General features: G+C 43.4%; 1 protein-coding gene across 3 annotated transcripts in view; it reads right to left on the bottom strand.

The window, feature by feature from the left end:
- The window catches only part of RABGAP1 (RAB GTPase activating protein 1), a 495,691-nt gene that overhangs the window by 331,740 nt on the left and 137,051 nt on the right, over positions 1-26,900 (bottom strand). For all 3 annotated transcript variants that reach the window (XM_030207329.1, XM_030207331.1, XM_030207330.1), the window contains exons 6-7: positions 23,074-23,231; positions 17,625-17,735 (exon numbers count right to left, since the gene is read on the bottom strand). In XM_030207329.1, coding sequence (XP_030063189.1) covers positions 17,625-17,735; positions 23,074-23,231 — 269 coding nt within the window. The remainder of the gene's footprint in view (positions 1-17,624; positions 17,736-23,073; positions 23,232-26,900) is intronic.

Raw genomic sequence — 26,900 nt, 5'->3', positions numbered from 1 at the left:
AGGGGGGGGGTGGGAGGGAGGGGGGGATAGTGAGATATGGGAAAATAAGGGAGAGAGAGGGGCACTGCTGGGTATGCAGGGAGTATATTTTGCATTATGGCACTGTATAGAGATATCATGCAGGGGTGCGATAGAACAGCTTTATTACAAACTACGGTGATTGATACAGACTTAAAAATTCTCTCCTACAATGTAAAGGGCCTAAACATGCCTCAGAAGAGGCAAAAGTTTTATAAGGAAATAAAGCAGCATAGACCACATGTGGTTCTCCTGCAGGAGACGCATTTGGTGGGTAGACATGAAAGGCTTCTTTCCCATCCAGAGTACCCAGTAGTGTATTGTGCATCAGCAACTGGGTCAAAGAAAGGAGGAGTTGCGATCTTGATTCATGCTGCGGTTGGGGCGCAGGTTCTTAAGGTAAAACGGGATGTGGGTGGACGCTATATTTTTATGCATACCAAGATTGATAATGTGGATTTAACCCTGGCCTCTATATATGCGCCTAACACGGGACAGGCTGGGTTCCTGGAGAAGGTTAGAAATTCCTTGGCTACTTTTGCGCAGGGCTCACTAGTAATAGGGGGGGACTTTAATACAGTGATGAACCCGAGCGTAGATCGTTCAGGGCTCCCCAGAGGCGAGGGTCATAGGGAATCTTTGGCCTTGAAGTCTTTGGCGCTTTCGCTGGGCACAGTGGACCTATGGAGGGTAAAACATCAGAGGGTACGAGACTACACATTTTACTCTGCAGTACATAACTCTTACTCACGCATAGACTATATATTTGTGGATGCAACCCTGGTGGAGCATGGTCCTGAAGCAGGGATAGGTAATGTGACTCTGTCGGATCATGCCCCCATATGGGTGACTCTACCAAATATTAGGGCTGAAAAAAAAAATAAAAGATGGACACTGAATACTGGTCTTCTGCGGGAGGGAACAGTGGTGGATGGCTACAAGCAAGTGTTGAAAGAGTATCTTGAATTTAATCTAGGCTCAGGACCCCAGCTTAGTATAATATGGGATGCTATGAAGGCGGTGACCCGGGGATATTTCCTACAATTGGCCAGTAGACAATCGAAAGCTCGTAGGGCGCAGATCGCGGAATGCCTGGAAAGCATTCGTTTGCTAGAGGAGCAGCATAAGGCTACTGGCGCAGCTAGGGTTCTGAGAGAACTTAATTCCCAGAGAATGCGCCTTGACTCCATATATTCAGAACACCTAAGCATGCTACAGGCAAAGAATAGGGTGAGCTCATATGCATATGCTAACAAAATAGGGCGCCTTCTCGCCATTAAGTTGCGCAGGCAAAAAGTTGAGCGGAATATCATAAAGATACGAGATGGTGGAGGAGATACCTTAAGTACATCCGAACAAATACGACACAGATTTGGGGAATTTTATAAAGATCTATATGCCCAGGAGCTCAACCCTTCGATGGAATTGATAGATCATTACTTACAGGATAGTGAACTTACCTCTCTGAGTCACCAGCAGCAGACAATGTTAGATGAGCCAATTACTCCCGTGGAAATCCAGGAAGCAATTAGTAGTCTCCCCTCACATAAATCGCCCGGGCTTGATGGGTTGCCCAATGAGTTCTATAGGAAGTTTGCCCCTGAAATAGCTCCGCTCCTAGCAGATTTGTTTAATCAGGTGGGGAGAGGGGGGTCATTACCTCAATCAATGATGGAGGCATGGATAGCGGTCTTGCCTAAACCAGGCAAAGATCACTCTGAATGCGGATCCTACAGACCTATTTCTGTGCTTAATGCAGATGTCAAAATATTGGCTAAGGTACTGGCGAACCGTCTGGCCCCTATTTTGCCAGTACTTATTCATCCAGACCAAGTGGGTTTTGTTCAGTACCGAAAGGCGATGGACAATATTAGAAGGGCGGTGGATATAATGAACTTGGCAAAAAACAATCAGAAGCCGTTATGTCTTTTAAGCCTCGACGCGGAAAAAGCCTTTGATCGGGTTCACTGGCCCTTCATGTATAAGGTGATGGAAAATATGGGGTTTGGAATACAATTTCGTAGCTGGATTCGGGCCTTTTACGAGTTCCCTAAGGCCTGTGTTCGGGTCAATGGAGGAAATTCAGACTTATTCAATTTACACAGAGGTACTAGGCAGGGATGCCCTTTGTCTCCCTTATTATTTGCAATGGTAATGGAGCCTTTTGCAGCCCGTGTGCGGTCTGATCCTGATATCTCGGGAGCTAAGATAGCGGATAGAACACATAAATTGGCCTTATTTGCAGATGATGTATTATTGTTCGTCACTAGACCCTTGACCACATTCCCGCACTTAGAACACATGATACAGCAGTATTCAGCGGTGTCCGGATTTAGGGTCAACATGACAAAATCTGAGGCCCTGAATGTGACAATTCCGGAGGATGTGGTGGAGTCTTTAAAGATTTCATCCCCATTTCGGTGGGCCCACAAACATTTAAAATACCTGGGGGTGAATCTGACTAGGGATCCTTCGGAGCTCTTTAATGCAAATTATAAGGGGTTGGGTAAAATTATCATGGAAGATCTAGAGAGGTGGGGAGATTTGGGAACATCATGGTTTGGCAGGATAGCTATTCTTAAAATGAATGTCTTGCCAAGACTGTTATACCTTTTTCAGGTGCTGCCTGTGATAATGCCCAGGCGATTCTTAGCTAATTTACAAGATAGGCTGGTGCGATTCGTCTGGGCAGGAAAGCGTCCTAGGCTAGCGAGGTCGCTCCTATATAAGGAAAGGAAAAGGGGTGGACTTGGGGTACCTAATCTTGCATGGTATTACAGGGCAGCGCAGGGGAAAGCAGCACTGGAATGGTATCAAGAATACCCGGACCGCCAATGGGTGCAAATAGAACAACACTCTGTGGGTGACAAACCTTTGAGTGCACTAATGTGGCTGCCAAAATCCTTTAGAAGTATAAATGAAAGAGCTTGTCCCTCCATAGCGGTAACGCTCCATTATTGGGATAGTTTGTTCCCTAAGAGACAATGTATATTGACTCGCTACACGCCGATAGCCTTTAATCCTTTATTTTTACCGGGGACGGTTACGGGGATCTTTACTAAATGGTATGAGATAGGGGTGAGAACCTGGGGCCAATTATTTGAAGCTGATAAGCTGGTATCTTTCGACACATTGCGGGGCAGATATCCTGGGGTGGAGGGAGGTGACTTTGCATACCGTCAATTAGTATCTCTCCTTAAAAGCAAGGCGGTGAGGGAGGTGATGCAGCGTGAGAAATTAGAATTGGAGGGGATATGTGAGCGACATGCTTCATCTAGGGGATTGATAGGTTCCCTGTACCATAATATAAGCAAGCAGGCGCCCAGTTACGGGGCACAAAGGAAAAGCTGGGAGCGAGAGCTGGGGACGAGTTTGGGAGACCCTGGGTGGGAGAGCATAGAAAAAGCAGCTGTGAAGGTGTCAACCCATGTACCCCTGCAGGAGAATGCTATGAAAGTATTATATCGGTGGTATCTCACGCCTGCCCGATTGAGGCGGATTTTCCCAAATGCCTCGGGCATGTGTTGGAGAAGGTGTGGCCAAGAGGGTACCATGGGACACATATGGTGGAATTGTGTTAAAATTCGTGCCTTTTGGAAGGCGGTACATTACAGGCTGCAGGCTTGGATAGGGTGTACAGTGCCCTGGGCCCCTGAGGTGTTCCTATTTTCAGCTAGGATTGCAGGCTTACTATCCTGTCAACAAACTTTGGCAAAGTATGTGGTTGGTACAGCAAGGGTGGTTGTAGCTTCACAATGGAGGAGGGAGGGAGTTCCCCCGCTGGCTAAGTGGCTTAATAAGTTGAGGTATGTACGTGAAATGGAAAGATTGGTGGCTGAGCATAAGCAACAAATGGGGAAATGGCACTCTGTTTGGAAATACATTCCTGTAGACGCTCTGACGAACTAATATGTCTGAGAGAAGAGTGCCTAGTTAAATATATTAAAAAAAAAAAAAAAAAAAAAAGAGGTAGTGCTCAGCGGTGCTCTCTTGGCGGAGAGGGGTAGGGGGGCGGGAGGGAGGGTAACCTCTGTTCTATTAAACAGTTGGGAAAAAAACAAAAATGTTGAAGTTTAAAAATGTTGATATCGGAAAGTTGAAACTATGATGAGTTATACTGTACAAAGCACTAGTGGAATACTGTATTAGTCAAAGGTAAATGTAATCTGCTGGATAGTATTTTGCATTCTTTGTGTTGTTTCAATGAACAATAAAGACTTCATACAAATTCAAAAAAAAAAAAAAAGAACGAGAACGAAGGTGATCCAGCAGAAACAACAGCAAAATTCGAGAGAACAGTTTCGGTCGGGGGACGCTCGAGGCCGGAGAGGTCGGAAACAGTAGTGAATCTCTCATCATATATGCTCTCAGACCATCAAATTGAATTACTTGACTTAGGTCTGGGCTATGTACCCACAACCTGGCATGATCCATTCCGCCTGAGAATCGCTTTAATAAAAATTTTTCCGAAAATTGCAATGTAAGATCTTTTTTATTGATCATCCTAGTACGATAGACCTATCAATTGCTAAACCACCCTCTAAATGGTATCCTCCTGGACCTGTAAATCCAATAGTATCTACATTTAGAGATTTGATTCTGAGAGACCCTGATGAATTAGAAAGAAATCAAGATCGGAAGAATATTAAAAATAATTTGACGATGGGACAATGGTCAGCTTTGAAGAGCTTGTTAAATGAACCATCGATTATTGTAGTATGAGCAGATAAAGGAGGAGCCACGATAGTCTGGGATAAACAACAGTATCGAGAGGAGGTGAATATGCAACTTAATGATCATCTGGCATATAGAATGTTACCTGAAGATCCCATGGAGGGATTGCAATCTCGTATAAAAGAATTAGTAACAGATGCATTAAAAATCAATATGCTGACAGTGAAAGAAGCAAGGTAAAATTATGTATCATACCTGATAATTTTCTTTCCATTAATCATAGCTGATCAATCCATAGACTGGTGGGTTGTGTCCATCTACCAGCAGGTGGAGATAGAGAGCAATCCTTTTGCCTCCCTATATGTGGTCATGTGCTGCCGGAAACTCCTCAGTATGTTGATATCAAAGCTCCATCCGCAGGACTCAGCACTTAGACAATTACACCCACAAAGGGACACTCTGCCCAGCTCACCACCGCCGAAACGGGGGAGGGGAATCTGTCCAGCTCATCCCCGCGGAGCGGGGGAGGGACACCACACCTGCCGATGCAGGGGGATCTGGCTTATCCTGCAACCGCAACCGCGGGAGGAGCTGACTGACCCTAACACCGCCGAAGCGGGAGGGGTACAAAGCTGCCCTACAGCCGCACGAAGCGGGAGGGAGCGCCGGCAGAATTTAGGTATCAAACCAGCCCCGTAAAACGGAGGGGAGAGGAATGCAGCAGCTCACTGTAACACAAAATCGTCTCAACTCCTGAAGAATCCAATTGAAAAAACTTGAACACGAAGTCCTCTTGAACAGGAACTGAAGACTAAACTTGAACCTGAAATGCAACCAGAATATAAACAGTACAGATATCTGGGAGGGGCTATGGATTGATCAGCTATGATTAATGGAAAGAAAATTATCAGGTATGATACATAATTTTACCTTCCATATCATCATGCTGATCAATCCATAGACTGGTGGGATGTACCAAAGCAGTACTCACCCAGGGCGGGACACAGAAATCCCTGACGCCAACACTGAAGCTCCAAACCGGGCCTCCGCCCGAGCAGCCACAATCAAGCGGTAATGTCTGGAGAAGGTAGGAGCCGATGCCCAAGTTGCCGCCCTACAAATCTCTTCCAAGGAGACGGACCCGGCCTCTGCCATCGAGGCCGCCTGTGCTCTAGTGGAGTGAGCCTTCAGCTGGATAGGCGGCACCTTCCCTGCGGCCATATAAGCCGCTGCAATGGGTTCCTTGACCCATCGTGCCACTGTAGGCTTGGCAGCCTGCAGACCCTTACGAGGACCTGCGAACAGCACAAACAGATGATCCGACTTCCGGAATCATTGGTCACTTCCAAGTATCTGATGATGCCCCGTCTCACATCTAGATATTTGAGAGCAGAGTACTCCTCTGGGTAGTCCTCCCTACGAAAGGAGGGTAGACAGAGCTGCTGATTCACATGGAAGCGAGGACCAATCTTGGGCAGGAAGGAAGGCACTGTGCGAATAGACACTCCTGCCTCAGAGAACTGCAGAAAGGGCTCTCGACATGATAGCGCCTGGAGCTCGGAAACTCTTCTGGCTGAAGTGATAGCCACCAAAAGACTGCTTTCAACATCAATGCTTTCAGAGATGCCCTCGACAAGGGTTCACAAGGCGGCTTCTGCAAGGCTCTTAGCACCAGATTGAGATTCCACGCAGGTACCACTGCGTGCAGAGGAGGGCGCAGGTGAATAACTTTCTTGAGAAAGCGCACCACATCTGGCTGCAATGCCAGGGAAACACCCTTCAGGTGACCCCTGAAGCAAGCAAGAGCTGCTACCTGGACCTTAAGGGAACTGAGCGACAGGCCTTTTTCCAGACCTTCTTGCGGGAACGCCAACACTGATGAAATTGGAGCAGTGAAGGGAGAAAGTGAGCCTGCCTCACACCACGATGCAAAGGTACGCCAAACCCTGGCGTAATCAGCAGAAGTAGAGCGCTTCCTCGCTCTCAGCATAGTGGCGATAACCTTGTCTGAGAAGCTCTGCTTGCTCCGACGCTGTCGCTCAATAGCCAGGCCGTAATACCAAAGGGGGAGGATCCTCCATCACCACAGGACACTGATGCAACAGGCCCCGCTCCGCTGGCATCTGCAGAGGTCCGTCCACTGAGAGCCTGATCAAGTCCGCATACCAGGGACGTCTGGGCCAATCCGGACTCACCAGGATTATCCGGCCCGGATGCTTTGCCACCCGGCCTAGCACCCTGCCCAACATGGGCCAAGACGGGAACACAAAGAGGAGCTCCTGTGTCGGCCACTGTGGGAGAAGAGCATCTACTCCCAGAGATCGAGGGTCCCGTCCTCTGCTGAAAAAGCGCGGCACTTGGCCATTGGCTGAAGACGCCATCAGATCTAGGCTCGGCTGGCCCCAGCGCTTCGTGATGTCCAAGAACACCTGAGCAATATTCATGACTCCCTCAATGTGGGCCGCCGACAGCTGTTCCAGGTTTGCTTCCGCCCACAGGCATAGCTTCATGGCCTCCTTGGCTAGAGGGGCGTTCCTGGTACCTCCCTGGCGATTGACATAGGCCACAGCCGTGGCATTGTCAGACAGAACCCGTACTGGCTTCAGCGCCAGGCCAGGGAGAAACTCCAAAGGCGCCAACCGAATGGCTCTGAGTTCTGGGAGGTTGATAGACCATTCTGCCTCTGCAGGGGACCAGAGCCCCTGCGCTGTCCTTCCCAAGCAGTGGGCTCCCCAGCCCCACAAAGAGGCGTCTGCCGTGACGAAAACCCCACTCCGGGGTCACAAGAGGCATTCCTGCGGACGGCTTGTCTGGCCTCAGCCACCAGCTCAGCGCCTTGCGCACCGCTGGATCCAAGGGAAGGCGCACAGCGTAATCCTCCGAAGCTGGAGTCCATCGCTGCAGCAGAGAGAGCTTTATAGGTCTCATATGGGCCCTGACCCAGGGCACTACTTCCATCGTGGCCGTCATAGAGCCCAACAGCTGCCCATAGTCCCGAGCCCAAAGAGAAGAGGCTGCTAGGAACTTGACCACCTGAGCCTGAAGCTTGACAATCCGATTGTCTGGCAGGAACACTCTACCCACTTGGGGGTCGAATCGAACTCCCAGATACTCCAGGGACTGAGTCGGGCGCAGCTGGCTTTTCTCTCAGTTGATGATACACCTCAGGGAGCTCAAAAGAGCAATCACCCGGTCTGAAGCTCTGCCGCACTCTGCATAACAGGGGGCTCGGATCAATCAGTCGTCCAGATAAGGATGGACTTGTACTCCTTTCTTGCGTAGGAAGGCCGCGATGACCACCATAACTTGGAGAAGGTCCACGGAGCAGTAGCCAACCCAAAAGGGAGGGCTCTGAACTGGGAGTGTCCTCAGAACTGCAAAACGCGGAAAGCGTTGATGAGGAGGCCAGATGGGAATATGCAAGTAAGCTTCCTTGATGTCCAAGGATGCCAGGAACTTCCCTGCCTGCACTGCCGCTATAACAGAGCGGAGAGTCTCCATCCGGAAGTGCCGAACTTCCAAGGCCCGATTGACCCCTTTGAGGTCGAGGATAGGCCGGACAAAACCTCCTCTCTTAGGTACCACAAAGTAAATGGAGTAACGTCCCTTGCCAGGGTGATCTTCTGGCACCGGAACGACCGCACCCAGGCGGATCAGATTGTCCAAAGTCTGCTGCACTGCCACAGCTTGACCAGAGACTTGCAGGGAGAGTACACAAACCCGATTCTTAAGGGTCGGCAGAACTCTAGCTTGTAGCCGTCTCTGATGACTTCCAGCACTCAAGCGTCTGAAGTTACCCTGGTCCACTCGTCCAGAAACGAGGATAGGCGTCCTCCAATCTGCTCTGGGCCATGGACCAGCACTCCGTCATTGGGTACGGGACCCTGGGGGAGGACCGGAGGAGGCACCTCCGGGACGGCGATCTCTGCGAAAGGAATGCTGCTTGGGGGAGAAATTCCTTTTGATGGAAGAGGGGGCAGAGGAGCTCGACTTGCCCGGGCAATACCGACGGGCTTCCTGAAACTGTCCTTTGGAGGAACCGGGGCGGGCACCATTGGCCCGAGCCCTGACCTCCGGTAACCTCTTGCCCTTAGACGTGCCGAGATCGGTCACAATCTTGTCCAGCTCGACCCCAAAGAGCAGCTTGCCTTTAAAAGGCAACTTAGCCAGGCGAGACTTAGAGGGTTGGTCAGCAGACCAATGCTTCAGCCAAAGCCACCGCCGTGCAGAGACTGTCTGAGCCATACCTTTAGCCAAGGCTCTCAAGACATCATACAGCCAGCCTGCCAAGTAGGCCAAGCCCGATTCCAGGGCTGGCCAATCAGCCCTCAAGGAAGGATCCGAGGGGGAAGCCCGCTGCGCAAGCGTCAGGCACGCCCTGGCCACATCAGAGCCACAAATTGAGGCCTGTAAACTTAAAGCAGCCGCCTCGAAGGACGACTTTAAAGCCGCCTCCAAACTCCTGTCTTGGGCGTCCTTTAGGGCCGTGCCACCTTCCACCGGCAACGCCATTTTCTTAGTCACCGCAGTGATTAAAGAATCCACGGTAGGCCCAAGAAAGGCCTCCCGTTCACCTTCAGGCAGAGGATAGAGGCGGGACATAGCCCTAGCCACTTTAAGGCTCGCTTCTGGGAAATCCCATTGAGCCGAAATCAAGGTGTGCATTCATGCACGTGGAAGGTTCTAGGCGGGCGCTTAGTCCCCCGCATAATGGCAGAGCCAACAGAGGCTGAGGGAGAGACATCCTCCGGAGAGGAACTCTTCAAAATGCTCATGGCCTGCACTAACAGGCTGGGCAAATCTTCTGAGTGAAAGATCCGTGCTACAGAGGGTTCATCCACTCCATCCGAGTGGGAATCCGTCTCCTCCAAGGAATCCCCAATGGACCGTTGGGAGAACTCAGATACGCTGCCCTCATCTACATCAGAAGAGACCGAGTCCTCTAGGGCCTGGAAGTCCACCCGAGGGCGTTTGCTGCCGGAGGCCTCAGCCCCTTGATCAGAGGGGGGAGCCGGGGCAGCGATTATCATAAGAAAAGCCTGATGCAGCAGCAAAAAGAACTCAGGGGAGAAACCCCCTAGACTGTGCACTTCTGCCGCCTGGGCCACGGCCCTAGACGCACCCTCAACCGGCGCTCGCAAGAGCGGGGGAGAAACATGCTGCGCATCCAAAATGGCGTCCGGCGCAAAACTCCGAGAAGGAGCTGCGTGGGAAGAACGGCGCTTAACTTTCACCGCTTTCTTGCCGTCGCCCGAATCAAGGGCGACCATATCATTAACGTCTCCCAGCTCGAGGGCGGCCCAAGAAGAAGCCGTCCGAGCAGAGTGGCTGGCCAACATGGAGTGGGCGAGCAGCGAGGGATGGGCGCTTATGGCGGGAAAAACCGCCGCACCGGAAGAAGAACCGGGACACTGACCGGACTCCAAACTGATGCCCAACAAAGGCGATTCAGGCTTTGAAAACCCCCGCATCCCCGCTAGACGCATACACGCGGTCCAGGGAGCGAATCTTCGCGCCCTAGCCCTCCGACGCCATAAGCCACGTGGAGACCAAACGGGGAACCCCCTGCCCGCTATAAAAAGGTAAAATTACCTGCTTCTCGCTCCGAGCTGTAACGAACTGGTGTCCCAGTGAGCAGCTGCAATAAACACTGATATAAACGTTGAAATAAACGTTGAAATAAACGCCCTTAAAGGACGTCAACATTTTTTTTTTTTAACGGAGCCAGCGGGAGGGGGGAGAAAAGGGGGGACCTGGCACCACCAGGTTTGCACTTGCTCAAGAAGAGCCCTCAACCCCAGGTACTCAACAAAACCTAAAGATTAGGCTTGGAGACCTAGCCAGAGCTGCTGCTGTGTGTGACCACCACCTGCTGAGATAGAGAACATACTGAGGAGTTTCCGGCAGCACATGACCACATATAGGGAGGCAAAAGGATTGCTCTCTATCTCCACCTGCTGGTAGATGGACACAACCCACCAGTCTATGGATTGATCAGCATGATGATATGGAAGCTTTCTTATAGAGGCTAATCCGCAAACCCCGAAGATATATTTCTTACCGAAGATACATAAGAACTTGGATAAGCCCCCAGGACGTCCGATTGTCTCCACCAAGTTATCTGTTCTTGAGCCATTGTTTATTTTTATTGACTCTTTTTTTGAACGCTCAAGTGCTGGAAATGAAATCCTATCTTAAAGATTCCTCACATTTTTTGAGAGAGTTAGAGTCAATAGATAACATTACTGCTGAAACAGTGTTAGTAACATTAGACATTGTATCTTTATATACAAAGATACCACAAGCAGGAGCGCTACAAGTTATTAAAGAAGTTCTGGAAGCGAGACCTTGTTCCCAGCAGATATCATCCGAATTTATTCTATGTTTGGCAGAGTTAGTGATTATGAATAATTATTTTTGGTTTGAAAATAATTTCTACCTTCAAACACAAGGAGTAGCAATGGGAGCTACACTAGCCCATTCAGTGGCAACATTGTATATTGCCAAAATTGAATCTAAGATGATATACATGTCTCAAAAATTTAGTTCTATCCGATTATGGAAGCGGTTCTTAGACGATATTTTCTTTCTATGGACTGGGTCTGAACAATCTCTGATAGAATTTGTGAGCTGGCTGAATACACTAGATATAAACATTTCTTTTACTATGTCATCTAGTAAAACTGCGATTGAATTTTTAGATTTATGGATCTATAAAAAAGAAGGCAGATTGCTAACATCTTTATATCGTAAGCCTGTGAGTCACAACACTTTTTTACAATTTGGGAGTTTTCATCCATACCATTTGAAATCTAACCTTCCGGTTAGTCAATTTTTGAGACTTCGGAGGGTTTGCTCCTCATTAGATGAATTTAAACGTCAAGCAAAAGAACTGAAAGCTAGATTTATATCTAGAGGTTATCCAAGAGCGTCGGTAAAGAAAGCTTATATAAGAGCAAGATTTGCTCATCGCTCATGGTTGCTAACGGAAAATATAAAAAAAGAAGAAACTGATAGTTTAACATGTATACTACCATTTTCAAATATAAGTCAAAAAATTGTACTAAGTATTAGAGGTCACTGGCACATCCTTCAATTATATCCATGTTTCCCTGAAATGCAAGTTATATCTTATACAAAAGGGAAGTCAATTGGTGAAAAGTTAGCATATAATAAGTTTTTTGATCCTTTAACCAAGTCCAATAATGGTATACATACAGATGTGGACACTGCCAGTGGTGTACACAATCGATAGTGGGTACCTCTTGGTTAGTACCTGGGAAAAATATGATTTTGAGATCTAAAACTATAACCAATTGTGACACTAGTAATATAATTTATGCGATAGTTTGTCCATGTGACCTTATATATATAGGGAGGAGTGCTCATCCTATTAAGACGCGCCTCACAGAACATAAGTCCCGTATAAGAACTCAAAATAGTCAGGCTCCTTTAGTTGAGCATTGGCTTCAGAAGGGTATTAATAGTGATGATATCAAATGGAGGATTATCGAACAAATTGAGTTGAGGAGGGAGGGTGGTTCATTGAAGAAATTGCTTAACTATAGAGAACAGTGGTATATTTTTTCTTTGCAAACGGTTGCCCCTAGGGGTCTTAATGCAGAATTAGAATGGTCGTCATTGATCTAGCTTAGATCCAATTAGATCTCAGGGGAGGGGCCTTTGACGTCATGAGATAGAGGATATTTGAGATCTGAAAGAAGAATGTGGCCGCCACCTTTGTATGAAAGTTTGGACAAAGCTGGCGCTGCTAGAACTGCTCGTGGTGAGATTTCATTGCTTGGTGTCTTTAAATAAGATTGACTCTGAGCAATGATTGTATTTATTAATCAAAGTATTTGTTTTATAGGGGACTGTCCTTGAGGCAGCTCAGACTAGAGCGAAACATATGTCAGACAACTGTAACCCCTGGGTCCGATGTTAAACGGAGAATAAGGTAAGTGAAAACTTTAAAAGTTTGTAAAATAAGATAAATGAAAGCTTTAAATATATAAAAAAAAGCTGACCTATGAAGATGATGGATGTTACGAACATTGCCATTAAAAAAGTTTTTAGGTGGCAATGAACATCACTGAGGTCAAATGAACACTCGTGAAATACTTTTGAGATGAGAAGAATTGTTTGCCCTTGAATGGTTTATATCTTAAAGAGTTGGACATGTGAGGTATGAAAGTCTAATTGATCCATAGTGTCTATAAGAGTTTATGCCATTGATTTAAAGTTATATCCAGAAAAAGGAGGACAGATTGAGCCAGCCGGGTTTTACTTCCATTGCTTTCAATCCGTCCTCCTTTTTCTGGAGCCATATGGTAACCCTAGTCACAGCAGCCATTTGAGGGGCTCAAGTGGCTGCTCTGACTAAATTCTTTTTTTTTAACCTTATGCCAATTCCACACTGTCCGTTACTACTTAGACAAAGACTCACAGATGACTCTCTACACTTCTCTCACACGTGGATTACTGTAATGCTGTGTTTTACAGGATTACTCAATTGCTCCTTCAGAGATTACAATCCATACAGAATATAGCTTTACGATTATTGCTCAGGTCAAGAAATACAATCACATTACTCCCTTCTTTATCCAGTTAGCTTTCTCATCCAACATAAGATCCTGACCTTGACCCACAAAACTCTATCCACGGGTATCCCATCATACTTGTCCTCAATGACAATCCAATATGCACCCCCTAGACTACTTAGATCATTGTACGATAGACCTCTTCATACTGCTCCAACTTCCTCTGCAAGTTTTGATTCTATGAGGCAATCGGCTTTTTACTGTGTAGTGCCAACATTATAGAACTCACTACCATCTTCAATGCGCCTTCAGCTTTCATTCCCTAGATTCAAGGCAGCCCTTATAACCTATTTATTTAAGGCTGCCTTTGGAGACAGTGAGCTTGCTTGTGCTGACATCTGTGACCCCCATCTGTACTGCCTGAATGTGACATAGTTATCTTTGTTTCTTTATCTTGAATGATTGGTTTCTTCTCCTCCTCTCTTCTTTTCTTGTTTATAATTTAGAGTTCATTTCTGTTTCAGATATTTTTATTTGTAAACTACTATGCTGTATTGTAAGTATAGTGAAGTTGCTACTTTCTATATGAGAAATCCTATTGTACAAATTTTGAGGTACTTATTCACCAATAAAAAATGTTTAAGCTAATAAATTATTGTTTAACATAAAAGCATTCATACCATCTGAAGGTTAGTGCTCCTGTGGTATGAAAAAATAACTACATAATGTTTTAATCAAAACGGAGGAGGGGATGAAGGGGATTTGGATTTAATTCACAGAAAAATTACATTCAGATATAGCAGGTAGCTGAATGGAAATTTAAATGTGGCATCCATTCTTACAAGGTGATAAAAGTTATGCAAGGTGATAATGGGACTGCAGTCTCCCCTAGCTCCTTGAGTGCTCATCATCAATTGTCTTGCTGAAGATGATCTATGTATAACAAATTATATGTAAGGGAGGGAATAGATATTGCTGCTAAATTTTTGAGGAGCTATGAGCACAAAAGCTTTCTTGTGTGCAACTTTTTATAAGCAGAGTTCGAATTTTTGCATTATGAGCCAAGTGTACCTCTGCAAAATAATGCAAATAAGTACCAGGATATCAAAAAAGTGTCCTACGTAATTGTTTTAATGCAAGTAATGCCTCAGTTTAATTTGGTGTTTCATTGTTTTTAGGTTCTCTTCAAGTCCAAATACCTTTTTGAATTCTCCATATTTATTAAAACATTTTCTAACCCGCCTACAACTGGGTGGGTAACAAAATCAACAATTAGATCGTTGTGACTCCCCCCCCCCCTTCCCAAATAATCTTCAGTAAAGATACAAAAGAATACTCCAGTTCAGTACATCAGAACAGCATCATCCCCTACAGCAGTGGCTCCCAAACCTGTCCTGGGGGCTCCCCAGCCAATCATGTTTTCAAAATACCCACAATGAATATTCATGAGAGAGATCTGCATGCAGTAGATATAGTGAATGCATATTTCTCTCATGCATATTTATTGTGGACATCCAGAGAAAACCTAACTGGGGAGCCCCCCAGGACAAGTTTGGGAAACACTGTCCTACAGTGTTCCCTAAGCTGTGCACATAGCAAAACATAGTTCACGTAAGAAAATGACACCAATATGACAACAAATTTTAAGTAAGTGGTAGTAGTAGTAAGTGTTATAAAGCAGCACGGGGAAACTGGACTATTTGCATGATGTTTTCTAATTATTTAAGTTAAAAAGGTAACTCACAGCAGCAGCAGAAAGTCGATATAAAACAAAACAAGCAGCTCACCTCTAACCAACAGGTGTGATCAATAATTTATTAAAAGAGCAACCATAAACAGTGATGGAGTTCTAAAAGTTCAGTCACTTAAAACATTATGTTAAATGCCCCACATGTTTTGGCAGCACCATAAGAGATACATATATGAACTCTTAGAGTTGCTCATAACTAGCTCCCTGAGTTCAACAAGCACTGCTTAAAATCACTTCCTTTGCTTTATTCTAATTAAAAGAAAGTTATGCTAAATAATGTAGATTTCCTGAAAAAAAGATTCATATTTCTTCACTGCAGTTAAGATCATGCCGACAGCTTGTCTTTGACATAAAGATCCTTTTTCGCAACAGTGTTTCTCAACCCTTCCTGGAGGCATACCTAGCCAGGCAGGTTTTCAGGATTACTAAAATGATATCATGAGACTAGCTAGGTGTGCCTCCAGGAAAGGGTTGAGAAACTGCTTTACAAGGCTAATAAAAGATGCCTCAGATTCACTGTGAGAAGTACAGTACTGAACTGAACTCTCCTCCTGCTTCTTTACTGGGAAACCATTTTCATTTATTTTAATACAAATACTCTTATATTCCACAGAACACTGAAGTTCTATGCTGATAACAACTCAAGCAAAATAAGCATATGCTGGGAATAAACAAAAATATTAAAACAAATTATTTCACACCTGTAAATATTTCTTTAAAAGAAATGCTTTCAAAGCTTTTCTAAATTACATTTGCTTATTTCCGATCTGAGGAAGAAGGGCGACCTTCAAAAGCTAATCAAGAAATGTATTAAGTTATGTCCAATAAAAAAGGTATCATCTTATTTTCTTTTCCTTGATTTCTATTGATAACCTAAATTACAAATAAATTTGTATCCTCCTAATATCTACAGGAAGCAAAATTCCATATCGCTGGTGCTTGATAATCAAAACCTGACATGAAAACACTCATAGCACAAACCCTTGGGATCTGGAAAGTGCAGCAACCTAGAGTCATGCAAGGTTCTACTGCCATTCAGTGTACAAATCAAATCCATCACATATGCCAGTGCACACCCATAGAATATTCTATATATCACAGTACACATTTTAAATTGTATTCGAGCTTCAATATTTATGAGCAGACTATATCAGAGGTGCTGCTGTAGTCTGGACCATTTGTAATTCCTTAAGTAAGTATCTACAACATCCGACAAATAAACATTGCTTAATCAAGCACAGACAACTCTGTACCACTAATGAAAGGCTATGAAATCTAGAAAACTATAAATCTTCCTTAACTTTTTCAGTAGGAGAAAAGACTTAACACATGCACTGACCTGTGACTCAAGCAATAAAGTACTAGCAAGTAGAAAACCCAAAATTTTAATACTGGACTCAAATTTAAATTTTGGACTACCTAACCTCAATATATTATCATTCCAAATGTTGTCAGTACGATCTATTAACAAAAATTTAGTTTTATCTTTGTTCAATTTCAGAGAATGCTTTAGAATCCAAAAATCTATCAAAGACAATCTCGTATTTTAATTGTTGTTTCCTCAGCAGATTGAAATATACATAGAAAAACCGTAATAGTTTTACCCAAGGTACACTTAAACACATTGAACAAGGCACAAGAGAGAGGGGAACCTTGAAGGACCCCACACTTTACTCTCCATGCAACCTTGGAATTTTACTTTGTATGATCTAGAAGCCAAAAAAACCTCTAAACCACTGAAGGACATTATACAATACCAATCTCACTCAATATTGATAGCTCTTACTTTAAAGATTTGTTTCCATACCACAGCTTTACTCTATACACTGCAAAACTGATATGACACTGAAAGCACCTTCATCAACCAATCAAACTGCAGTAGTTTACCTAACACTACCTATGTGTGAAAGCCAAGTAGGCTTCTATTTCATGCCTATTTTATAAAGGCAGCTAGGTACCTATGCCTCTGTGAAATACTAAGGCCAAAGAAACAGGAACTGCGCTTTGATTGAAGCCACAGAACGTACACCTGCTCAAGAGTAGGAATCACATTTACAAACATATTTTATAAACAATGGCTGTAAGACAGTACTCTGCCCATGCTCCACCCAAACACCACCCCTGTACATGCCTAAATGCTAAAAGTACACACCTTCTTAGCACCATGCAAACTAATTTTTAGTGAGGCCTTAGCTTAACATATGATCATTAAATGGTGGAGATGCTGACACTGCCTCCAGTTCATCTCTCATTGGCCTTGATGCTGCCACTGACCAGGTGGACTTGACTCTAAAGGAGTAGGGGAGGGCTATTGCCCACACATGGCTACTCCCCTGGGCTCTGCATTTTGTTTAATTATGCTATATATGTTGTAAATATTACAATCCCTTAAGTATAACATATATTTGGAAAATTACTTGTCACCTATGCAACTGCTGTTATGTTTTGAAGGTTGCTATATGCTAATTTGTCTCCCTGCTCTTCAGTAAAATTCATAAATGGCAGAGGCAACAAAGGCCCGCTTACATGGGAAGTACTAGGGAGGGGTTGGGAGAGAAGAGATCACTGAAAAAAAAAAACCATATGTATCACAAAAACAACAAATCCCAGTGCATCACAACACAATAAAACAGAAAAAATACCTTTCGATGGCCAGCTCTTTATTAGATGTTTGTTGGACATAAATAACAATCTTCTTATCAATGCCTTGACGAAGTTTGAAGCATTGTTTGTCCTTGTCTTTGGGAACTGCACTGTAATTTACCAGAAAGAGAGAGTTCTATGAATATTTATTTCCATTTCTGAGAGATGCACAAAAAATGACCAAAAAAGATTGAAAATGTTAAATATTTAGGAGTTACTTAAATGTTCTTCGGCATTAGAAAGCACCATTCCTGGGTGATGGGAGTACAAAAGGAGAATTTTTATTCATTATAAGAAGTCAATCTGAATAAAATATCCCTGTCACATGTTGCATATTATATTCAAAGAGTATAGGTTTTGTTTTGTTTTTTTTTTTTGGGGGGGGGGGGGTTAACCTTTTCCTGTATCAAGTTATAAAACCACAAGTAGATGCTCCCTTTTCTTACAGTTGTGTGAAAAATATTAAGGAAAAAGTACACAATCTGAGAAGATCACAGCTACTGAAAATCTTCTCATGCTATATTTCTGGAGAATACTATAAAGGGGAAAGGGAAATGGGACTTGATATACCGCCTTTCTGAGGTTTTTGCAATTACATTCAAAGTGGTTTACATATATTCAGGTACTTATTTTGTACCAGGGGCAATGGAGGGTTAAAGTGGCTTGCCCAGAGTCACAAGGAGCTGCAGCAGTAAAAATTATTCACAAGTTGGTTTCACGTGGAAAAATGCACAAAGTTGTAGAAAACCAGGCAGAAAGAGATATTTGGGCAGACTGAATGAGCTGGCTGGTCTTTATCTGCTATGAATTACTATGCTATACCATGGACTGCTAATGAAATTCAAGAGTATTTTACATTCTCTATGCAAGCAATTAATGCAACATTTCACAACAACCAAATACATTATGCAGCCATGGGTAGTGAAAGTTCAAATTCCAGAGCCATAAACAAAAATTTCAGAGGAGAACCACCAGAGAAGGAGGGAGCCCTTTCAGAGATAAAAGCAATTGTTGCACTCTTCTGCAGCTTCAAAAAATCATCAAACATCTAGTCTCTGTGACAGGTGAGCAAAAATGAATATAACATTTATCAAGAAGATAAATGGACTGCACCATGAAATTTCTATACAGTTAACACAAGTCTGAATGAGCAGCAAAAAATTAGTGAGAGCAGTCTGGTGACTGTGGTACGTGGGAAACAGGCTGGCTTCTGTTGCTTGGGTAGGCTTGAGTTAGGGAGCCCTTAGGAAAGCAGCTAGCCAGCCATCACACAACAGCGATACCTAATAGCTGAATTTAGATTGCATGCACACCAGGATGAAAATCATTGCAGTATAGGGGGGGGGAGAGCAGATATAAAAATGAGAAAAAGCCCCAGTAGCTGTGAATGAAGCAATACTGTGCTGTAACCCAGCAGAAATCAGCTCCAACTGAGCACAAAGCCCAAAAGGGGTGAAATAGCCAGACCCACAACCCACCCCGAAAAAAATAAAAACAAAATAAAATAAACACTTGTCACTTAACCCTCCACTGCCCCAGGTAAGTACTTGTACATACTATGTAAACCACTTTGAATGTAGTTACAAAAACCACAGAAAGGCAGTAATTTAAGTCCCATTCAGTTATGTGTTAATTTCTCTTCTCATCCTCAAACATGCAATTATCTGATGATCTGACGAGTGCTACCAAATCACGGATATGCATTTCATTCTGTATACTAACAAGTTATACATGGCTCAATGTGAAAAAAAGAAATCAAAAAGTTAAAGCAGCTGTAACTGCCAGTATGTGTTGGATTATTTGGTTGAAATAGAATAAATCCAAACATCTTTAATTTCTTCTTTTTTTTATCTGGAAACAAAAAGGTAACTGATGGATGCGATCATTCAATTCTTGAATTTGCATTTTACATTTAAATTAGTTGCTTCTCCAAACCTGAGTTCAAAGTGAATTACCTTACAGGCACAGTATGTATTCCCCTGCCTTAGAGGATTTATAATCTAAAGGCCACATTTATTAGACTGAATATCCCAATTAACGTTTGTGCCTTACTGGAGTTCTGCTAAAAATCAGTATAGTAGTATCCTGATTAATTTGGATTAAAACTTTAGAGCACTGCTAAGTAAGAGGATATAAAAGTAGTCTAGTGAATAGAGTAGCAAACTGAGAACTAAGGAAGCAAGAATTAAAATCCTGCCTCTCCCACTAATACTGCTTGTGATCTTGGTAATACCATTGCCCAGGGTAGGAACTTAAGGCCTCATTTACTAATATGTTAATTCAGGTTAAGCACATAAATTAAATAAGCAGGCCCCACTGAGAAAAACTAGGAATCTATTATGTAATGTGCATTAAATCAAACTAAAAAAAAACAAACAAAGGAAAAAACACTTCCACAATCAAGCATTAGCCAAGCAAAGAGAGTGGAAGGAACCAGGACAAAGTCCATGATAAACCAAAATGTTCAATTTGTTTCTTAAAAACAGTAGAAATATTCACAATCTTCACATGCAGTTTACAGGATGCACTTGACAAGAAATCCCAACACTGGCCATGTTTCGGAACAAATGCCTTCATCAGGGGACCTGTCGAAATAGCACTAGCGCTAAAACTGCAAGACACAAGTACTTATGAAGTGCTAACAATCAACATGCTATTCTGAACCACACAAAGCAAAGGAAATACCGATGCAGAAATCAATAGCCCCTTTCTGAGAAGACGCTACTGATTTCACCAGGGAAAAGAAAGGGATTTTTTTTTTGACGGTCAGGGGAGCGGTTTGTCAAGGCACAGGTTGGAGGGGGACCAATGCAGACCACTGCTACTTAAAAAGTCACTTTTCTTGTCAGTGTCTAATTAGATTGTAAGCTCTGTGGAGCAGGGACTGTCTCTTTATGTCCAGCGTACACCACTGCGTATGTCTAGTAGCGCTATAGAAAAGATAAGTAGTAGTGGTAGTAGTATCTGAGCAAAGCACTCTCTGACACTGACAGGAAAGGAAAAATTAGTTCTTACCTAATAATTTTCTTTCCTTTAGTTACATCAGACCAATCCAGAAAATTGTAGATTATGCCCATCTACCAACAGGTGGACTCGGGAAGGTGACTGATAAGTTAAACTCTCCAGACAGTAGTTGTTTGGAGGAACGTGGGGAAAATGTTGGCCATGAACTCACAGGTCTCACCTTTCTTGCCCCTTATAGGGAATGCGGCTTTTCCCCCAGGATGTTCAGATGGGGCCTTTGATCATTGGACATCTAGAGGAGGTGTATACCTTATGCATGTGGTTACTGATACTGGAAATATTAGACTGTTACTTGATTTAAAGAAGGAGTATCCTCTGGGAGCTCACGTGTATTTTCAATAGTATCAATTGCGGCACTATGTAGCCTCACTGCCTGCTGAGGCACTTTCCTTATCTGCTCATGAAGGTTACACTGCAGCTTACTGACAAGATGCACAATTGTTTGTGCCTCTGAAATGCTGTCACAAACAACTTAAAGATTTAATGCCTGATGCTCTATTATGTTGCTAAATGGAACACAGATTTGGGGATTTCTCATAATAAAGAGCAATTTAAATGATGTGTACTTAACAGGGAGACCCTTATGCGTGAAACCTTGCATGGTGAGTTGCAATATAAGTTTCTTTTGAGATTATATGTTTCCCTGCATAAGGCCTTTCAAGCCACACTTTGACCTGATGCTGTCTGTCTGAAGTGTCTGCAAGATATGGCAACTTTAGGTCACATGTTTTGGAAATGTCCTAAAATACTGACTTTCTGGAAGACTGTATTTTCTCATGTTAGCCATATTTGGTGCAGGCGGTAGAGTCTGAAGGCTCTTATGTTGTTCGACTCTGTAGGTATTATGCGATCTGCACAACAAGGCTTTTTGAGATTTGTTAAATGTTCTATTTTGCTAGGGAAGAAATGCATACTACAAATGTGGTTGGTGGAGATTCCTACTGTGGCACAGTGGCATTCATCTATGTTACAACTCGCGGCTAAGGAGTGACGCTTGTTTACCCCCAATGGAATCAGCACCTGGACAACAGTTTCAACTTTGTTGGGAGCCTTTTTGGAACTTGCTCACAACAGTAGCCTGCAGTCATCTTCTTATTTAGTAATGCCTGTCTTCTTAAGTTATGCCACAAACTGGAAGTTGAGGAGCATTGGGGCAGGGAGGTGGGGATGGCTGGAAGGTTGTGGGGTTTGGGGGAACTGGTAATTGTGCTAAAATATATGATTCTGTTTCACAGCTTTTTCTGTGTATTGTGTGCTTGTATTTGAACCAATAAAAATGATTTAACAAAACTCCCCAGATAGTCTGGATTTCACGAACTTTTTAAAATCTTCACAAGATAATATAACTAACAGAACAACTTTTTTAATGGTTTTGGGCTCAATGAAACAGAAATTAAAAATTATTAAGGCATATTAAAAAAAAAAAAATCTATACCATTTTGTGGCCAAACTGTGTTTCTGTTTCCCAACGTTGCCAGGCCTACTCAGTTGAGGCATAAAGCCTTCCTAAAGCTGAGACCTAGAATTTTAGCTTCAGGCGGTCTTGTTTCCTAAAGTTTCCTTATAAATGTCTGGTAATGTCTGGAGGCATTTCTTATAAATTTTTGGGCTCACTACATTTAGAAAGTTTCTTAGTTTCTAAGAAGGATCTAGGTCCTCCTCCTACGGAGTTAAAGACGTGTTTTATGTAGTGGGTTTATAAGTTTATTTTGTCTCTCCTGCAGTATTTCCCTGTGTTAGATTTGGAAATTTATTTTTCCTTATTTTGACCTTGCTAGGCTACGATTCCTTGTGATGTGAACTAGTATGCTCTGATGTGATGTAAAGTTTATCTTTGGTGTAAATTTTTACTTCTATACTACTTTGTAATTAAATAAATAAAATAGTAGCTGCAATTAGCTGATCTATATTAGAAGCAAGAGTCAATATTTTGACAAAATTAAAATTGCTGCTTCAGAGGGCAATTTTCAAAGGCCATTTTACAGGTAAATTGCCCACTCTCCCCCCCATGGGTAAATATACATGCACTGTTCCATACTAAGAGGCAGTATTCAGATGATGGGAATGGGGTAAGGAATGCAACATCACATATAGTTTTGCATTTACAAAGCTTTGTGCATTGTTAAGAAGGAAGAATGTACCTACAGAAAATCAGAAGCAAATATCTGCAGACATGTTTTCCTTAGGAATTTTTCAAAAAGAAACTATGTACGTACTTTCCCCTCTGAAAACTGATGTAAAGTCAGTGGACAAAAATACCCTAAGGATTTAGACCCATAGGGGTAGTTTAAAAAAGATTCCTCCTTCACACTTAATTTCGAAAGCCACTGAATAAATGAAACCTCTCTCGTACACACAAACAAAATTCAAACAAAGACCACAGAAGCTAATTTACATTACTGGTAAAATGATTAGACAAATTACCTAAAATAACCTTTCCCGTCATCTTCTTTGATTTCCAAAGATACAGAGAAAGTGAAGATGTCACTGTCTGGAGTTTGCGGTGGCACAGTAGCAGAGAGCAGAGTCTGTTTGGCAGAGCGTCGGAAGGCTGTAGCAAAACTGTACAGTATACGACTCACCTACACACACAACAGATGTGAATACAACAGACAAATTATAAGGAGACAACCTAAAGCAAAAAAATAAATTTGTGACTTAAATATTTGACTAATCTAAGTTTCAGCTAATACAATCAAAGCGTAGAACATGTTAACACCACATAGCTAATTTGTCAGTAGCTATGACTGAATGGGGTCTAGGCAGAAAAATTAAAATGGGTCCCCTATTACACTCTCTCCCCCATAATGTGATGGAGACTAGGGAGGGAAGGGAGGGGGAATCCATTCAGAGCTCCAGTAAACAAACCCTGGAAAAAGCAAACACATTCCAGATCAACATAGAAGACAATGCACATTTCCAAAAGCTGACATATTAAAATTAATAAACTCAGAAAATAATACTTTTTTTCCTACCTTTGATCCTATTGTCTCTCTTCTTTAAATCTTGTTTTTTCTCAATTTCCAGGATCCTTTCCCTTGCACCCTCACCCGGGGCCAACATCTTCCTCTCTGAACCCCCCTCCCACCAGGAACCAGCACTACTCCACTCCCCACCCCCAAAGTCTTCCCTCTCAGCCCTGTGCGATCCATCCTGTGGTGAACCAGATGAGGTTAGTCTACCCTATAAGGAAATTCTTCCCTTATTTGGTAGTTGAGTGCAGATTATAAAATAAGGGAATGATAAGGGACGATCAAATAAGGATGCATCTTGCAGGGCTGGGCACCACCATTTTCAAGATGGTGGCACTGGTGACAGGAGCAAGCAGGTATCACTCCTGACCCCTTTAAGGTATCAGCTGAGAGGAGATTTGGGGGGGGGCAGGGTGCACTAGACACCAGGGAAAGGTGAGGGATTTTTTTTTTTTGACAGTTGGGGGAGCGGTTTGTCAAGGATTAGGTTAGAGGGGACCAATGCAGACCACTGCTACTTAAAAAGTAAACTTTCTTGTCACTGTCTAATTAGACTGTAAGCTCTGCGAGCAGGGACTGACTTCTTTATGTCCAGCATACACCGCTGCATACGTCTAGTAGCGCTATAGAAATGATAAGTTGTAGTAGTAGTGTCTGAGCAAAATCACTGCTCAGACACTGACAGGAAAAGGAAAATTAGTTCTTATCTGATAATTTTCTTTCCTATAGTTAAAACAGATCAATTCAGAAAATTGTAGGTTATGCCCATCTACCAGCAGGTGGAGATAGAGGACTCAGAACTGAGTTGTGCCTTAAGAGGCAATGTGTAGCTGATGTACCTCAGTATGCCACTAAAGCAGTAAGACAGCCAGACCTGAAACACCAAAAAGGTCCCTTTTCTCTTCAAATATAACAGATGGACAATTCAACGTCAGGAAACTAGACTTTTAAGTCTACAGAAAAGTATTCTGAACTGCAGAAGAAAAAGGAAAACCAGGGGACAAAATCAAGAAACAGATGAGATGGGCGGGCCTCTGCATTGATCTATAGTGACTAAGGGAAAGAAAATTATCATGTAAGATCTAATTTTCCCTTCCTTAGCGTCGACAACATATCAATCCAGAAACCTGTGGGATGTGCCAAAGCACTACTCAAGTAGGGTGGGTACCTGAAGCTCCAAAATCAGCATCCAGTCTGGTAGCTACATCCAGTTTACAGTGCATAGAAATGTGTGCACCAATGACTACTTAGCTGACCTGTAAATCTTACACAGAGGAATTGCCAAAGACTCTGTTCAGAAGGTTGCTACTCTCCTGGAAGAGTGAGCCCTGAATACCAAAGGAAGCAGTTTACCTACCAAGATACATGCCATGGAAATTGCTTCCTCCATCAAACAGCCCGCTGTCGATTTGGAAGTAGGAAGCCCCCCATAATCCCCTTGCAGAAGGAAGGAGAAATGCTTGATTAACATGAAAAGGAGAGACTACCGTAGGAAGAAAGGATGGAACAGTCAGAAGAGAAACTCTTGGCTGTAGAAAAGACAAGGAAGAGATCTCTACAACACAGAGCCTGCAACTCTGAAACCCATCTGGCCAACTTAATGGCTACTAAAAAGACTGACTTCAAAGTGAGATCTTTTAGAGTAGCCCTGATTAAGCAGAAAGACATTGCTGGAACATATTCCCCTAAACAACCCTGCCTCATGTTCCAAAAAAAAAAAACCTTATTATTTAAGAAATATGTACTGTAGTTAGATCTCTGCCTATCCACAAAACAACAACTGTAATTCTCAGAGGAATGCTCTGATCTCTTTATTTTTGTAACCGCTTAGAACTGAAAAGGTGTTAGTGGGATCTAAGCCCAAATGTAAATGTAAAGGGAAGACTCTGGAGAGTCTACAAGTTTAGGTTCCACTATGGACAGACCATACGGAGGGGAGGTCAGAGTTGATTTACTCCTTGCTGGAATCTCACCATACCTGGATGCACAGCAATAGAAAGGTTATTCACACGACCCCTGTAGCTAACCAATCCTGCCACTTGAACTGTCAAGGAATTCAAAGCCAGGCCTTTCTTGAAGCCCTCCTGAAGGAAGGAGAGAATATGCGCCAAGGTGGATTGAAAGGGGGAGACATTTCAGCACCCCATGCTTCAAACACTCCAATCTTAGCATAGGCCATGGAAGTGAAGCTACAGTCGTCTGGGCAAATGTGGCATAAAAACATAGAAACATGATGGCAGATAAAGGCCAAATGACCTATCCAGTCTGCCCATCCACTGTAACCCCCAATTCTACCTGTTCCTAAGTGACCCCAAATGCTTATCCCATGCCTTTTTACATTCTGGAACAGTCCTAGACGCCACCACCTCCACCGGGAGGCCATTCCATGCCCCCACCACCTTTCTGTGAAATAATACTTCCTTAGGTTACTCCTAAGCCTATTCCCTCTTAACTTTGTCATATGCCCCCTCATTCCAGAGCTCTCCTTCATTTGAAAAAGGCTCTCTTCCTGTACATAAATGCCCTTGAAATATTTAAACGTTTCTATCATGTCTCCTCTCTCCCAGCATATACATGTTGAGGTTCATAAGCCTGTCCCCTATAATTTTTGCATTCAAGACCATTTACTAATTTCGTAGCTGCCCTCTGGACCGACTCCATCCTGTTTATATCTTTCTGTAGGTGCGGTCTCCAGAACTGCACGCAGTACTCCAAATGGGGCCTCACCAGAGACTTATACAAGAATCATTCAGCCCAGATGACAGGCAACATAGTGGAGAAACCTGCCCATTAGAGACCAAAGAAGAAGGATGTACCAAAGGAATTCCAGAGGTCAAGACTAAAGGAAAACTTCCATTTGCTGAGAGCCAAATTCCTTCCCGTGACTGAAGAACCTGGAGAAATTCACAGTGTGTTTTGGGGCCACGAAGTCCATTTGAATAACACTTCACTTTGATGTAATTCCCGCTCCCCTGGAACCAAGATTTTCCTGCATATACAATCCATCTGGGTGTTCAGAGACCCTGTAATATGAGCCACTGAAACCACCTGAAGATTCTTTCCTGCCCACAAAAACAGCAGCCGGGCTTCCAGAGCTAAGGAAGCACTTTGAGTTCCCCCTTGCCTGTTAATGCAAGCACTGTCTGAGACAACTCGGACAGGCTGATGGCGAAGGACCTTAGATAGCACGATGAACCACCCTGAGCTCCAGGCAGTTTATTGGCCAAGTTGTCTCTATGAGATGAAGACAGTGGACCTGACAGACTGGTGTCAGTCATG

The sequence above is a fragment of the Microcaecilia unicolor genome, chromosome 6 (assembly GCF_901765095.1).
Source record: "Microcaecilia unicolor chromosome 6, aMicUni1.1, whole genome shotgun sequence".
NCBI classification, from domain to species: domain Eukaryota; kingdom Metazoa; phylum Chordata; class Amphibia; order Gymnophiona; family Siphonopidae; genus Microcaecilia; species Microcaecilia unicolor.
Note: the sequence above shows the minus strand (reverse complement) of the source record. Positions and strands in the feature narration are given on the sequence as shown.